Source organism: Physeter macrocephalus, chromosome 14 (assembly GCF_002837175.3).
Source record: "Physeter macrocephalus isolate SW-GA chromosome 14, ASM283717v5, whole genome shotgun sequence".
In the NCBI taxonomy this organism is placed as follows: Eukaryota; Metazoa; Chordata; class Mammalia; order Artiodactyla; family Physeteridae; genus Physeter; species Physeter macrocephalus.
In genome coordinates this window covers 25,774,124-25,788,311 of record NC_041227.1, presented here as the reverse complement: position 1 = coordinate 25,788,311, position 14,188 = coordinate 25,774,124, and the positions used below count along the sequence as shown (strand labels likewise).

General features: G+C 52.3%; 1 protein-coding gene across 2 annotated transcripts; it reads right to left on the bottom strand.

The window, feature by feature from the left end:
* Positions 1-5,181: 5,181 nt before the first annotated feature.
* Positions 5,182-10,465, bottom strand: FAM110A (family with sequence similarity 110 member A). Of its 2 annotated transcripts, none has more exons than XM_028499391.2 (2): positions 10,088-10,465; positions 5,182-6,750 (listed from the first exon to the last, which is right to left on the bottom strand). In XM_028499391.2, the coding sequence occupies exon 2, from the start codon at positions 6,652-6,654 to the stop codon at positions 5,767-5,769; it is 888 nt and encodes a 295-aa protein (XP_028355192.1). In that variant the 5' UTR covers positions 6,655-6,750; positions 10,088-10,465; the 3' UTR covers positions 5,182-5,766. The 2 variants fall into 2 exon arrangements, with proteins under 2 accessions (XP_028355192.1, XP_054946344.1); XM_055090369.1 differs by lacking the exon at positions 10,088-10,465 and adding an exon at positions 9,722-9,847.
* Between the last annotated feature and the right edge of the window lie 3,723 nt (positions 10,466-14,188).

Here is a 14,188-nt window from a genome sequence, read left to right as displayed (position 1 = left end):
CTGTACTCATGCACTTTGCAATATGACTAAGAAATGGAGTCTATTTCTTTACCCCTTGAATCTGACTTGACCATGTCACTTTGGCCAATGGAACATTAGTAATCATAAGTCAAGAAGAGGCTTTAAAAAGCACTCGTGCATTGGAGCTGAACACAAAACCTCAAGATCACCATGTGAATGAGCCTGTGGTAGCCTCTTGGAGGTGAACTGAAGCACCCCAGCAAACAGCCTGCCAACTGCCAGACATGTGAGTGAGGCCCTCCAAGACCACCAAGCCCCAGCTGACTGCAGCTACATCACTGAGCCTAGGTAAGACCAGAACTGCCCAGCTGATCCCAGACCAGATTGCCAATTCATAGAATCATAAATATAATTTGTTGTTTTAGGCCACTGGGTCTAGGGTGGCCTGCTACACAGCAAGGGCTATCTGATACATATACCTGGTGAACACACACTGTGCAGACAACATCTATGCACATAAGCATATGTGCATAAATGCACACAGATGACTTTTCATATAAAATCTGTTGGCACCCATACAGACACTCACTAGCCCCTACAGGTCTCTCTCTCTCTCTCTCTCTCTCTCTCTCTCTCTCTCACACACACACACACACACACACACACACACACACACACACACACACAGAGCTATCACCCAACCCCACACACACCTCTATTCAGACCACTCTCCTGGCTGCCAATGTAATGTAATGTCAATGTAAATGCCAATATGGGAACAGATGGGTTGATACTGCCCAAGCTCTGTGTTGCTGGCACTGCCCAGTACAGTTCCAGGGGTGAAGAAGGACCCAGCAGACTTTTGTTGAATGAACAGATGAATAAAGCAAAGGGCACAGGACAAGCCAGAGGTTGGCAGCTGTGAGCAGACAGTGCTGAGGGGTTCCTGTGGGTAAATGGAGAGGCCTGGCAGGGGTGTTGCAGCCTCAGTTCTTATTCCTCTTAGAGACCCACGTGAGCAGGGACAGAGAGTGGATGCTCACAAATGCTTATCTTACAAATTGTACTTGTGCTTGAGATTCTATTTTTTAAATTGGTTCCATTGTTGTTTTTGAAAGTGGGGCTGGGATTGTTAAAAAGCACATGAAGGGTTTCAGGAAGAAAATTGGAACCAATAAAGTATCTTCTATGTGTAACTATGGGGAAATTGAGGATGTCAGAGAATTAAGGATGAGTAAAGAGGAAACTAAGCAAATGTACAACAAAGCAGGTAGTAACTCCAGGAAGAACAGAGTTGCACAAAAAGCGAAAAGTAACTGTAATATGCATCTTGGCAAGAAACAATATTTATATGGTCACAATATAAATAACATTAATTAATCATTTAATGAAAAATTGTGATAAATGTAGATTTTGAAAGGAAAGGAGGTTGAAAATATTGTCTTCCTTGATAATGATAACTACAAAAAGGAAGAATTTTGACCACTTACTGGGTGATGTGCCTTATTCTAGGCACTTCACATGTTGAATCCTCATAACAGTCCAATAACTTCAATATTCTTATTACTCTCATTTTACAAATGAGGAAACTGAGGCATAAGGTGGTTAAGTCACTTGCCCAAGGTCGTCTGGCCAGTAAGGGGAAGGGCTGGAATTCAAACCCAGGCAGTCAGGCTGCAGAAGCCATACTGTGGGGACATCAGACCTGAAAGTCAATATTTGACGAAAATAATCAAGAAAATAGCAGGAAAAGAATGTTACTTAGAAATACGGAGGAAAGTACCAGAAGAAATAGTTTAAAATGTTGACTGTGGTTGCTTTGGGGAGCAGGGCTGGGAGTGGGAAGTACAGGGCAAGGGAATGTTTTCATTAGTAGTATTTAATTTATATAGATCCATCCATGACTTGGGGACAGGGACTGACAGGGAAGGAACGTGAGGGAACTTTTCATGGCTCTATATCCTGACTAGGGTTTGGGGTACCGTATGTACTTGTCTAAACTCAGCAAATGGTACCTTTAAGATCTATGCATTTCACTGTATATAAATTTTACCTCCCACTCCCAAGAATAACCATAAACAAATACAGAGCTCTAGCTAATGATATGCATGCTGAAGTGCCTTTAAGGGGAAGTGTACTGATGTTTGCAGCCTACTTTGAAAAGCTTCAAAAAAAACAAGTTGTTTTAATGGATGGATAGATGTCTGATAGAGGAAATACAGCAAAATATTAACAATTGTGCATCTAGTAGGTGATATATAAGTGTTCACTATATAATTCTTTCAACTTTGAAATTTTTCTTAATAAAATTTTGGGGGAAACATATGAATATATTATCTGAAAACTAATATTAAATTAAAAAAAAAAACTGGATGGGGCTTCTGTCTTGGGCCTGGATGGACCTGCATACTTCCCCTGGACACAGGATGTCAGGCAGGATGGGGGTCTCCTCCCCCTGGTCCCCTTCAGCAACTCATTAACAAAGCCAGAACCATTTCATCAGGGACAGGAACAATGCCCCTTGCTATATCTCATCCTCTGCCAAAAGGATAAACTGAGGTCCGGCAGGTAGGGATGGGTACATTTCCCAGGGGGCCCATCACACCTTCGTGACAGAAGTAACCAGCCAGGTTGCCAGTCTCCCAAGCCCACGTGTGTATAATTAGCTGGTGGGAAATAGATCAGGGAGCAGATCTCATCTCTGCCTAATTAGGGGCTAGGCAGCTGGGGCCAATCTGGCCTGGGGAAGCTGCTATGGCGGCCAGGCGGCCCCAGGGGACAGGGCAGCAGCTGCAGGCCCTCAGAGGGCCTGAAACACAGCGGCTGCCACTCACTGCCCCTCACACTCCAACTGGAGGCAAAACAATAGAGGGCCTGTTTCTGCAGATCCCCGAGGCTGGTAGACCGGTGGGTACGGGAAGTGGCAGAAGCCCCTAGCCGCTCCGTCCACAGAATCCTGGAGGAGGGGAAGCCCTCCCAGAATGAGGCAGGCCCTGTCAGAGAAGTCAAGGCTCAATGTGGCACCTTCCCCACTTCCAAGAATCCCTCCCTGCTCTCTTCCAACAGACCCTCCCAATGCTCCTCTCGGCTCCCCCTGGCCCAGCTCCTAGGAACAGCTCTGGTCTTAGGGCAGAAGTCCCTGAGTGTAAATGACTAGTTTCTGCTTAGCTGCCCCTTCCCTCCCCCTAGACTTGGCAGGGCCCATGGCTGTCTTGTCAACCGCTAGAGTTGGAGGCAAGGCCTCTCATTTTTGCTATCCACCTCAAGTCCCTCTTCCTCTAAGAACTTCCACTTCCAATCTCCAATCGATGGCCTGTGTGACCTCAAGGTCAGGGCTTGCCCCCTCTGAGCTTCCTGCCCTCTTGGGAACTGGGCTGGGATGGGAAAGGGCAGAACACTTACAGTTGGGGAGGGTCCATGTACCTGTCAGCCTTTCCCAGGCAGGTACCCTTCCTGGTGCGGGGGAAAGTCCCCAGTCCTCTTCCCAGTTCTTTCCTGATTCACTCTGTGGCCAGAGTGTGACAGCAGTAGGTGGTCAATAGTGACTAGGAGGAAAGGCTGCCAGAATGGGGAAGAGAGGTGAGGCGTGTGTCGGGAGAATCAAGGAGCCAGAGTGCCGGTGACTGGGGCGTCCAGCAGGCCAGGGTGTGACCCCAGGCTGGAGTGCAGGCCCGCTCTGTGACAGCCCGCAAGCCACTACCCCTCCCTGCTCTAAGACAAGAGGTGACCTTCTCAGGTGACCATAAAAAAGTCACCTTGAGGACTCAGTGACAGGTTTAGTATGAAAGGTCTGAGCCCAGTACTTAAACTTCCTCCAGGAACAAGGGGTCTCCCAGCCCATCACCAACAGTCCTGTGACCCGAACCTCAATTTCTTCACATGTAAAATGCAGCCAACACTCTCACCTTCTTGTGTTTCTGGGGGTCTGGCAGCTCATGGCAAGGGGCAACACTTAGCACCAAATTCTGGCTGGGTTGCCTTGGAGGGAAAGGTCTTTGACACCTCAAAGGACACGACCTCTGCAGAGCTTACCCAGATTATCCCCCCCGACCCCATCACTCCTTTAACATGGGGACCAGGAGGCGCAGCTCCTGCGTTGCCAAACTTGCTGGGAGCCTATGGCGGGTCATCACCCTCCTGTGCCTCAGTCTCCCCGTCTGTATCATGAGGGGTGAACTCCATTCTCATGAATTTGAACACCATCCTCTTCTATAACCCGATTTCCCCAAATGGCCCAGGCCCAGCCAAGTCCCCTGGGGACTGGTTGTGGACTGTCAGACAGACAGACAGCTGGGCTGACCTGGATGTTTGTCAACAGCCCAACGGAAATCTCCTCTTTATGCTTAAAATAAAACCTACATCAAACCTGTCACCAGGGCCCCCATTAGAGCTTCCTGTTTCTGAGTGCTGCAGCCCAGGCAGCCTGTGGGAGAGGAAGCACCACCCAGCCCTGCCACCCCCCCACGGGAAGAGGGGATACAGAGGCCACCCAGGCTCTCACCCTTTGTGTGCCCGGCCCTGGCTGCTTCACCAGCCAAGGGTGGGGGGCGGGGGTCTCCTAGCAGGTAACTAACCTGGAGGGAGACGGGAAGGAGCCGAGACCTCAAAGCCCAGTGCCAGCCACCTCCTTCCCCTTCCCCCAACCCAAACAGGACCATGCTCCAACTCTCCCACGGAGGCCCAGAGAGGGAGGACTGGCTTGCCCAGGGTCACCTAGAGTTGGAGGCAAGGCCTCTCATTTTTGCTATCCACCTCAAGTCCCTCTTCCTCTAAGAACTTCCACTTCCAATCTCCAATCGATGGCCTGTGTGACCTCAAGGTCAGGGCTTGCCCCCTCTGGGCTTCCTGCCCTCTTGGGAACTGGGCTGGGATGGGAAAGGGCAGAACACTTACAGTTGGGGAGGGTCCATGTACCTGTCAGCCTTTCCCAGGCAGGTACCCTTCCTGGTGCGGGGGAAAGTCCCCAGTCCTCTTCCCAGTTCTTTCCTGATTCACTCTGTGGCCAGACCCAGCGTCCTCCACTATGAAGGAGGCCCATCAGCTAGCCTCCCAGAGGGGTTATGAGGGTGCCCTGTGAGGCAAGTCTCAGGCAGAGCCAGCCACTGGCCTAATGCCCCCCCAGATCCTGGGGTGGACAATCACTGAGTTTTGAAGGCCCCACCCCAAGACTTCCCCCACCCCTTCCCCTTGTGTACACAGAAGAGTCTGATGACCCAGCCCTTGAAAAACAAGCATTTGTGTTTATTAACCAAGAGGAGGGAAATCAGAGCAGTGCAGACTCCTACCAGTCCTTTCTGTAGTCTACCCACCTAGGTCGAGGCTGGCAAGCCCCTTGAAGAATGTGGATAGGCCACTCCTTCCTACCCCCACCCCACGGTGAGTTCCCAGGGAACCAAGGCCCACTGGGTAAGGAAGAGGAAGTCAGTAAAGGACAGAGGCCAAGGAAGGAAGAAAGAAACAGAGCTGCTGGGTAGACAGCTCTGGTGAGATCCCTTGGTCCCTCACTCTCAGTGGGAAGGGCTAAGTGCCCCAAATCCAAACCTACAAGCAGGGGTACATCCATGTCAAAACCCTACATGTGAGGCGTAGGCGGTAGTCCAAGGTCAAGAGCCAACTCGCTCCGGGTCAGTCCTTGTCAGATGGATGCTGGTCCAGCCTCTGAGCCTTTGCCTCTATAGCAAGTTCACACGAGGCAGCAGCCTCTGGTCTGCCCCAAGCCAGGGAATGGATGCAGGAGAGGTCAAGGGGCCTATGGCCTCTCTAAGATCTGTCCCGTGGCGAATGTCGAGTCAGTCCCATGGAGGCCTAGCCCTCAGCTGCTGGAGTCTCCCGCGCTTGTCGCAACCCATACAGCCATTTGATCACCCGGGCATTGCGCTCTATCACTGACACGCCATAGGGGACGCGCTCCCGAGCCAGCTCCTCGATGGTGGCAGAGCTGCGGCGGGAGCAGCCCCCCTCGGAGCTAGCCGGCCCAGCACTGGGCCCAGCCAGGGACACGATGTCTGAGTTGGCCCGGGCTAGGTGGGCCACACCCAATCCCCGTGCCTCCTCCTGGTCCAGGCCGCAGAAGTTAAAAAATCGCTCCAGGTCAGCTGCTGCCCGGGAGAAGCGCTCACTCAGGTCTGACTTGGAGCGTTGCAAACCTGGGGGCCGGGCTGGGCTAGAGGTGGCGGCAGTGCCTGGTGATGGGCAGGGCTGGGCAGGTGACGCCGGCAGGGGAAGGACATCCACTCGGCGGACTGCAGCAATACTGGGTGGTGGGCGTGGGGGGGTGGCTGGGGGAGGCTGGCGGGCCCCCTCTGACCGTCCGGGGGTACGGCTGGCCTCAGCAGGGGACACAGGACTATCACACAAGTTGATGAGGCTGCTCAGGATGTCCAGGTCCAGCTGGGGCCGGCGGCCAGGGCCAGGCAGGACTCGGCGGCTAGGCGTGAGCACCGTGCGGCGAGTTCCAGGGCTAAAGAGTGGCTGTTTGCACAGCAGGGGCTGCACAGGTTCCTGGCGGGTATTGGCCACATGCAGGCTCTTGACGTACTTGGCCTTGTCAGCCTCCAGGCGCTCTACAGCACTAGGTTTCCGGGCTCCACAGTCTGCTGGCCGCTGCAGCAGGTAGCCGGGGACCTTGGTCTGTAGGCGGAAAGGTAGGGCGGGGGTGTCTCGGGCTCCCGGAGTCAGCGTGTCCACAGGCATGGCTGTTACATACCCCGAGGTCTTCTGTCTGAGGAGACTGGAGAAATGAGAAGACAGAGATCCAGGCGGAAAGCTGGCAGCTGGACACCGCAACGGCTGCAGGGGAGGAAAGAAAGAAAGGGGCAGAGCACACTCAGACAAAGGCTCAGCAAAGCCTGAGAAAAGCTGAAGACGCCTTCCCCATTAAAAGGTAAAGGCCACGCCTCTGATTCACAGAGAGCCAATCAGCAGGCAGAAAGCACCCGCTCACGGGTCTGTGGCTCCGCCCCCCCTTCACCGAGGTCCCAGCCCAGCTGAGGCAGAGAGAAAAAAAAAGGTGCCAAAGAAGAAAGACACGGGCAGCCTGTGCAGAAAAGACGGGACATGGCACATTTTAAAGGAAGCAAAGGGGGTTCCAGGCTGAGTGCTGGGCACCAGCCGGCTCAACTTCAGTGGGTCCTCTTCACAGTTCCATCTTGCAAATGGGTAAACTGAAGCCCAGGGAGGCGAGCTTGATTAAGCTAATTCAGCAAGTTGGTGGCTCTGCCCCTTGCCTCCAAGCAGGGAGGTGCTTGCGCAGGGGTCTTGGGGTTGAGTGACCAAGAGAAAGGGCTCCAACCCCACACCCCACCTGGAATACCCACAGGAAACCTGGTACCACCTCCACCCCACACTCACCCAGGCAGGAAGCTGCCCTGTGCCACCCGCCTAGACATGCCAGGCCCCAGGCATAGCAGCAAAGCTTGTGGAGGAGGAGTGTAGAAAGTCCCCACCCCTGCCCCAATGGAGTCCAGGCACCCATTAGCTTCCAGTATGAAATTCCAATGCCAGGCCCACAGTGACCCATGGATGCCTGTCAGGTGGAAACGTCAGCCCTGAGCTATGCTGCTCTGAGAGAAGCTGGAAATGCCCAAGATCACACAGCCCTGCTTAGGAGCATCCAGCAGACTCTGGATCTGCCAGCAGTAGTAAGATGGACACGCATAGGCAGGAGGGCCCACATCTGGAAGCACAAGTCTCCACATGATCACCTAAGCATCAGGGCCCAGTACCCCAGCCATCAGGCCACCCCTGTCCCTTTTTCCAAGGAAGGGCTAGAGCCACAAAGTGCCCCCCGCAGTCCCCTGGAGATGGGCCAGAAGAAAACCCATAGACCAAGTCCTGAACCCTTTCATGTGTAAAATGGGGGAAAGGGGACTCTGTCTAGGTGATCCTCAAGAGGACCTGTAGCTCAGGCCATCTAAACCTGTATTGTCTAATTCAACAGCCACTAGCCACATATGGCTACTCAGCCTTAACTTTAAATTTATAGTAAATACACACAATTCAGTTCCTGAATCACACTAGCCACATTTTAAGGGCTCAATAGTCATATGTGGCCAGTGGTCACTATACTAGACAGCACAGATTAGAGCATTTCCAGCCATAGCAGAAAGCTATGTTGGACAGCCCCACCTAGACATCCAGAATGCCAGGAGGGAAGAGTCTGGATTGGGGAGGGGAGAGAGGAATCTGTCTTCTAGACATTTGACACCATCCTCTCCTGTAATCTTCCAACACTGTGATACGGGTCATTGTCACCTCATTTTGACAGATGGAGAAACTGAGCCTCAAAGAAGTGACCAACCTAGGTCCCAGAGACAATAAATAAGACACACATTCATATGAAGCCTAATTCACTTATCTAAAAAAAACGAATAGTTTTACTCATTGTTGCTCACATTCTCCTAAAACAGCTCCATGAAGGGGATGGGGGTGGGGGGTGTCTGTTTTGTTCACTGTATCTCAGTTTCAAGATATTGCTCTTTACACATAATAGGCAGTCAATAAATATTTACTGAGCTGAAATACCTATGGGGACCAAATGTAAGCAGGCAGACCAGGGATAAACTAGAGAGGGGCATACCCACCCTACTGCAGGCATATGGGTCCAAGATGGTAGGTATAGAATGTTCTAGGAAGCTGGGAATCCAGAAGTGCATGGAAACTCTAGATTCTTAGCACATTTGATAATAATAATTTTAAAAACAGTGCATGGACAGGGCAAACAAAACATGCCTGCAAACATATCTGCCCCCCGCCCCAGTCTGAGATCTCTGCAGCAAAGGCAAGTTGACAATAGAACCCTGGGGGCTGTTGGCCCAGAGCCAGAGCTGCTCCCGAGTTAGAAGGGATGGAGCAGGTGGGAGAGAAAGGCTGCCCCACTCAGGGCCCACCCCCAAGGAGACCTCAGGAGGGAAGGGTCACAGGAAAGGCAGCCTTGCTGAGCCCTGTCAAGGTAGCTAGACTCTGCCCTACCCCGGGCGCCCCCTCCCAAACCAGTCCAACCCGTTGGTGGCAGCGGTTTCCTCCCCGGCACCATCCCGGGAAACAGAAGGAGGTCAGATGGGCAGGGCTAGGGCAAACGTTCTGCGACACACCCCCTCCAGCCCCCACCCGGCTCAGGCCCCCACCCCCTCGGGCCGGACGTGCAGACCCCAGGGGCTCTTCCGGCGGGACCCGAACAGATGCTAGAAGCCAAGCCCGGCTTTGGGGCCGCTGGCCGTCTCACCCGGAGCTGGCCCCCTCGCCCGCTGTGCGCCTTGCGCAAGCAGCTGCGCTTCTTCCAGATTTGGTTTCCTTATGTGTGAAATGCTGTTAAAAATACACCTTCCTGATCCTCCAGGTCACCGTGAGGATGGAGCGATAAAAACAAGTCGAGGACTTTCCTCAGCACCTGTTAAAAAGGCGGCGCTGCATGAACTGGGCTCCTTGTTTTATTATGAATTTGACCCAACTCCTGAGACCGCCCCTCTCGCAGGGGTCTCTAAGCATTCTCCAGAAGAGTCTGCCCGAGCCTAAGCGGCGGACAAAGGAGGCTAATCAGTGAACAAGATTCATTTCACAGGTGGGCAAGGCACGATGTGCTGTGGCTCCTGCAAGTTGAAGCCAGGGTCCCGGTCCCCGCGTGGGACTCGTGTCCTCTCTGAGGCCTCCTCTCACCGCCCAACGCCCCCCACCCACGGATTTCAAACACTACCCACAAATGACCGCAGAAGCGCCGGCCCCGGGCCCTTCTCATTGGCAACCCCGGGGCATGCAGCCTCACCTTGCTCACTCCCCACCGGCTTCCCCGGCGTCAGCCTCAGGAGGCTGCGGACGGGGAGTAGGGGGAGCGCGGATCCCTGGTCTGGCTTTTGCCCTTCCCAACTGGGAGCAATCTTGGAGATTCCCAGCGGCGCAGGAGGCCAAGAGCCCGGCGGCATGCTCTGTGATTCTGTCTGCTCGCCGCCCCTCTCTGAGCCCAGTTTGTCCTGGCTCTTAAATGAGGGAGCTGATGGAACGATTCCTACAGCCTCGTCCAGGCCTGAAGGTGAGTCCCTGCCCGGTCCCCGCCTTCCCCGAGGAGGAGGGAGAGGTGCCCGGGCAGCCCCCGACCCCGGCCCGGTGCCCCCGTCTCCGGGCCCGCACGTACCTGGCCGCTCCCTTGCCGCCGCTCTGCGCTGCTCCGGCCCGGCCCACCTGGGCTCAGGTAACACACGTTTGCGCAACTTCCGGCGGCCGGCCCCGGGCAGGTGAACACGCCGGCCCAGGTATTACTCGAAAAGGGAGAACGAAAGCCAGGCAGCGGCCGGGACCCGATCCCAGCCGCCCCCGGCCGACCCCAGGAAGCTCTTCCGAGAGCCAGGCCCGCCTATCCCACAGCTGCACTGGCCCGCACATCTGGCACACAGAGTCTTAGTGGCCAGCTCAGGCAACCGCACCCATCTTGGAGATGGAAAAACTGAGTCCCCCTTTCTCACAGCCACAATGACCACCAGTTACTGTATTAACTTTTCCTGGTGTTAATTAATCCATTTTAATCTTCCCAACAACCCCTACAAGGGGAGCTCTATTATTATCCCCATTTGACGAATGGCAAACTGAGGCTGGGACAGGCTGAGTCAGTTGCCAAAGTCACCCTGGAGAGTCCAACCCGGGCACTTTCCCCCCAGATCAAGCCTTAGTTAATGCCACCCCTTTCTAGCTGTGTGTCCCCAAGCAGGTTGCTGGACCTCTCTGGCCTTCCATTCTGTCAATAAAGGAAAGTCCTACCTTCCAGGCCAGGTCAGTGTGAGTTCTTAGAGCTTGCGAGTGCCTGTAGAAGCTTTGTGCAAGCTGTAAACGTTCGTAAGGACAGCAATAATAGAAATAATAATAACTAGAATTTTTGAGCGCCAGACACTGTACTTATTTAAATCTCTGGACCGCCCTGGGAGGAACTATTTGATCCCCGTTTTACAGATGAGGAGACTGTAGCCCTGCAGGAAGGAACTCCTGGGAGGGAGGTGATTGTCTCTTCTGCCAGCCCAAGCTCTATTATGTCACTTCAGGTGGGACATTTGATTAAGCCAGTTTCCACTGGGATTCTGAGGCCCAGAAGGAATTGCACACTGGGCTCCGACCTGAGCCCCAGGGAGGTCAAAGAGGGCCTACTTCCATGTCTGTGCCTGGTAGGGGCTGCACCAGGGTTGGGGTGGAGGGCATGAGGGGACAGGAAGTGACTCAAGGAACAGCTCTCCTCCACCTGGGAGTGAGTCAGTCCTGAAGCCACTTCCAACCCCTGGGCCCTGATTTTAGGGGGATTAGGGAGGTGACAAGACCATCATTCTCCACAGCAGCCTGCTGGGTCCCTGCCTAGCCCTCGACTCAGGCAACAATGGGGAAGCATTAGGGGGAGTGGTTGTGCTCAGTTAGGTTCTAACAGTAGTAAAAGCAAGACAGCAGTGACAATTTTTATAAAATGGGTAAGACCTTTTCCAAGTGCTTTCTTTGTACCTGGCATTTGTTCTAAGCTCTTTATATGTGTTAACACATTTAATCCTCACACCTACACTGTAAGGTAGATACTACTATTATGACCATTTTACAGTTGAGAAAACTGAGGCATGGAGAGGTGGGGCCACTGGCCTGAGGTCACACAGCTGATAAATGGCAGAGCCAGAACTTGAACCCAGGCCCGGGTCTGGGGGGCAGGGGTGTGGAGAAGATAGTCCTCAGTGTTGGGCTTTGGCCACTCACCGGGGAACTCCTAAGGAATCTATAGCCTCTCTCTCTGGGCCCGAGGGAGAAGCCACCTTAGAAATCACTCCCTGGCTATGGTTCTGGGCCTTGTTTCCTCAGCTATAAAATGAGGGCAATAATGGCGATGTTTTCCCAACAGAAATCAGATGTCATCACAGCTCTGCTTAAACCACCCCATCCCCAGCCCCCAAGGCTCCCCATCTCCTTAGAATAAAATCCAAACTCTCCACTTGGCCCTCAGGCCCTCCAAGATCCATCCCTGCTCTCCTCTCCCACCTCATCTCCAGCTTTTCCTGCTCCAGCCATAGAGTCATCCCTGCTGTTCCTGAGCACACCAAGGTCTTTCCTGCCTCAGGGCCTTTGCACCATCCTTTCTCTGCCTGGAACCTCTTCCCTCTTCGCCTCTTCAGAGAGGCTTCCCTGACCACCCTGAGGCTCCTGCCAACTCTCTCACCCAGTTTGTTCCCTTCCAAGCATTCATCGCACCCTGTCATTTTAGATATTCACTATCACTTGTTTCCTATCTCGCCCATTGGGCTAAGAACTCCATCACACTCTTCCATATTTCCTTCCTCCAGTGACAAAGTACAAGAGGGGATGCCATTGACCAAGTGGCAGGACTAAAACCCAGCCCACCTCAAAGACCAAGGCCCCTCAGTACCAAGCCTCCTCCCAACCCCCAACCCTGACCCAGGCCTTCCCCCACCTGTCCCACTCCTCCTCCAGCCTCCAGGAGCCCCTCTTCAAGCTGGGATCCAGACAGCTCTAGCTGAGCCCTGTCCGTCCTCCAAAGCTGCCACATCCAAATCTCTGCACACACTGGGTCCACTGCTGGCAATGCCCTTTTCCACTCCAGCGCCCTGGCCACCCCTGTAGCATGGACTCTAGGACCAACCTGAGTGAGTTCAAACCCAGCTCCACCAGTGATTAGCTATGAAACTTGGGTAAGATACTTAACTTCTCCATGCTTTGGTTTCCCCAGCTGTAAAACAGGATCCCTAACAGTGCCTCCCTCCCAGTGTGAGGCCTGCACATGACAAGCACCACCAAAATGTGAGCTGTGATAACCATTCAGCCAAACAGATGCTCCAATGCCCAACTCCTGGGTGAGGTCTTCATCAGCCCAGACTGAACGTTGACCACTTCTCTCAGAGGTTACAAATCTAAGAATGCAGACTCACTTGAGTACATATTTCTCCAAAAGAAGGTATACAAATGGCCAATAAGCACAAGAAAAGATACTCAGCATCACTTATCCTTAGGGAAATGCAAATCAAAACCAGAATAAGATACCATATCACACCCATAAGATAGCCATTATCAAACATACAAACAAACAAACAAAAACAGAAAATAACAAGTGTTGATGAGGATGAGGAGAAATTAGAAACCTTGTGCAGTCGGGAATATAAAATGGCGCAGCCACTGTGGAAACAGTGTGGCGGTTAGGCAAAATTTTTTAATAGAATTACTATAGGATCCAGCAATTCTACTTCTGGGTATATGCCCAAAAGAACTGAAAGCAGGGACTTGAACAGATATTTGTACACCAATGTTCATAGTAGCATTATTCACAATAGCCAAAAGGTGGAAACAAACCAAGTGTCCATTGACAGAGAAATAGATAAACAAAATGTGGTATATGGTATATACATACAGTGGAATGTTATTTAACCTTAAAAATGATGGAAATTCTGACACATGCTGCAACATGGATGAACCTTGAAGTCATTATGCTAAGTGAAATAAGCCAGTCACAAAAGAACAAATACTGGATGATTCCACTTATATGATGTACCTCGAGTAGTCAAATTCATAGAGGCAGAAAGTAGAAAGGTGATTGCCAGGGGCTGGAGGGAGAAGAGAATGAGGAATTACTACTGTTCAACGGGTATGGAGTTTCCATGAGTGATGGTTGCACAACTATGTGAATGAACTTCATGCCACTGGACTGTACACTTAAAAATGGTTAAAATGGTAAATTGTATTTTATATACATAAAAAAAAAGAAAAGAAAAAGAAAAAAAAAAGAGGGTGCAGAGTCTGGAGCCAGACTCCCTGGATTCCAATTCCAGCTCTAGGTGCAAGTTATTAAACATCTCTTGTGCTCAGTTTCCCTTCATAAGGAGGAAATAACAGCAGTAATAACTACCATACATCATAGAATTGAGAGAATTAAAGGAATTAATACTTGTAAAGTACTTAGCACACGGTAAGGGCTCAAGAGGTGTCAGGGATTTCTATTTTTTGCTAAGGGGGCAGGAGGTGTGGTTTCTGATGATTCTCATTTTCATGACATTGTGCACTCCCACCTCACCCCTCTCTTCCACCTGCTTCTCATTCTATTCAGCAGAAGCTCGGCCCAGACTTGGGCAGAGACAGGGAGGCCCTCTCCTGCCCCAGAGGGATTCAGGAAGGCTCCTGGCAGCAGAGACAGCCAGCCAGTAGGACAGCCCAGCTCGATTTCAGCCCAGCTGTCAGGGTCAGAGACACCCAGCTGGGCATCCTCCAG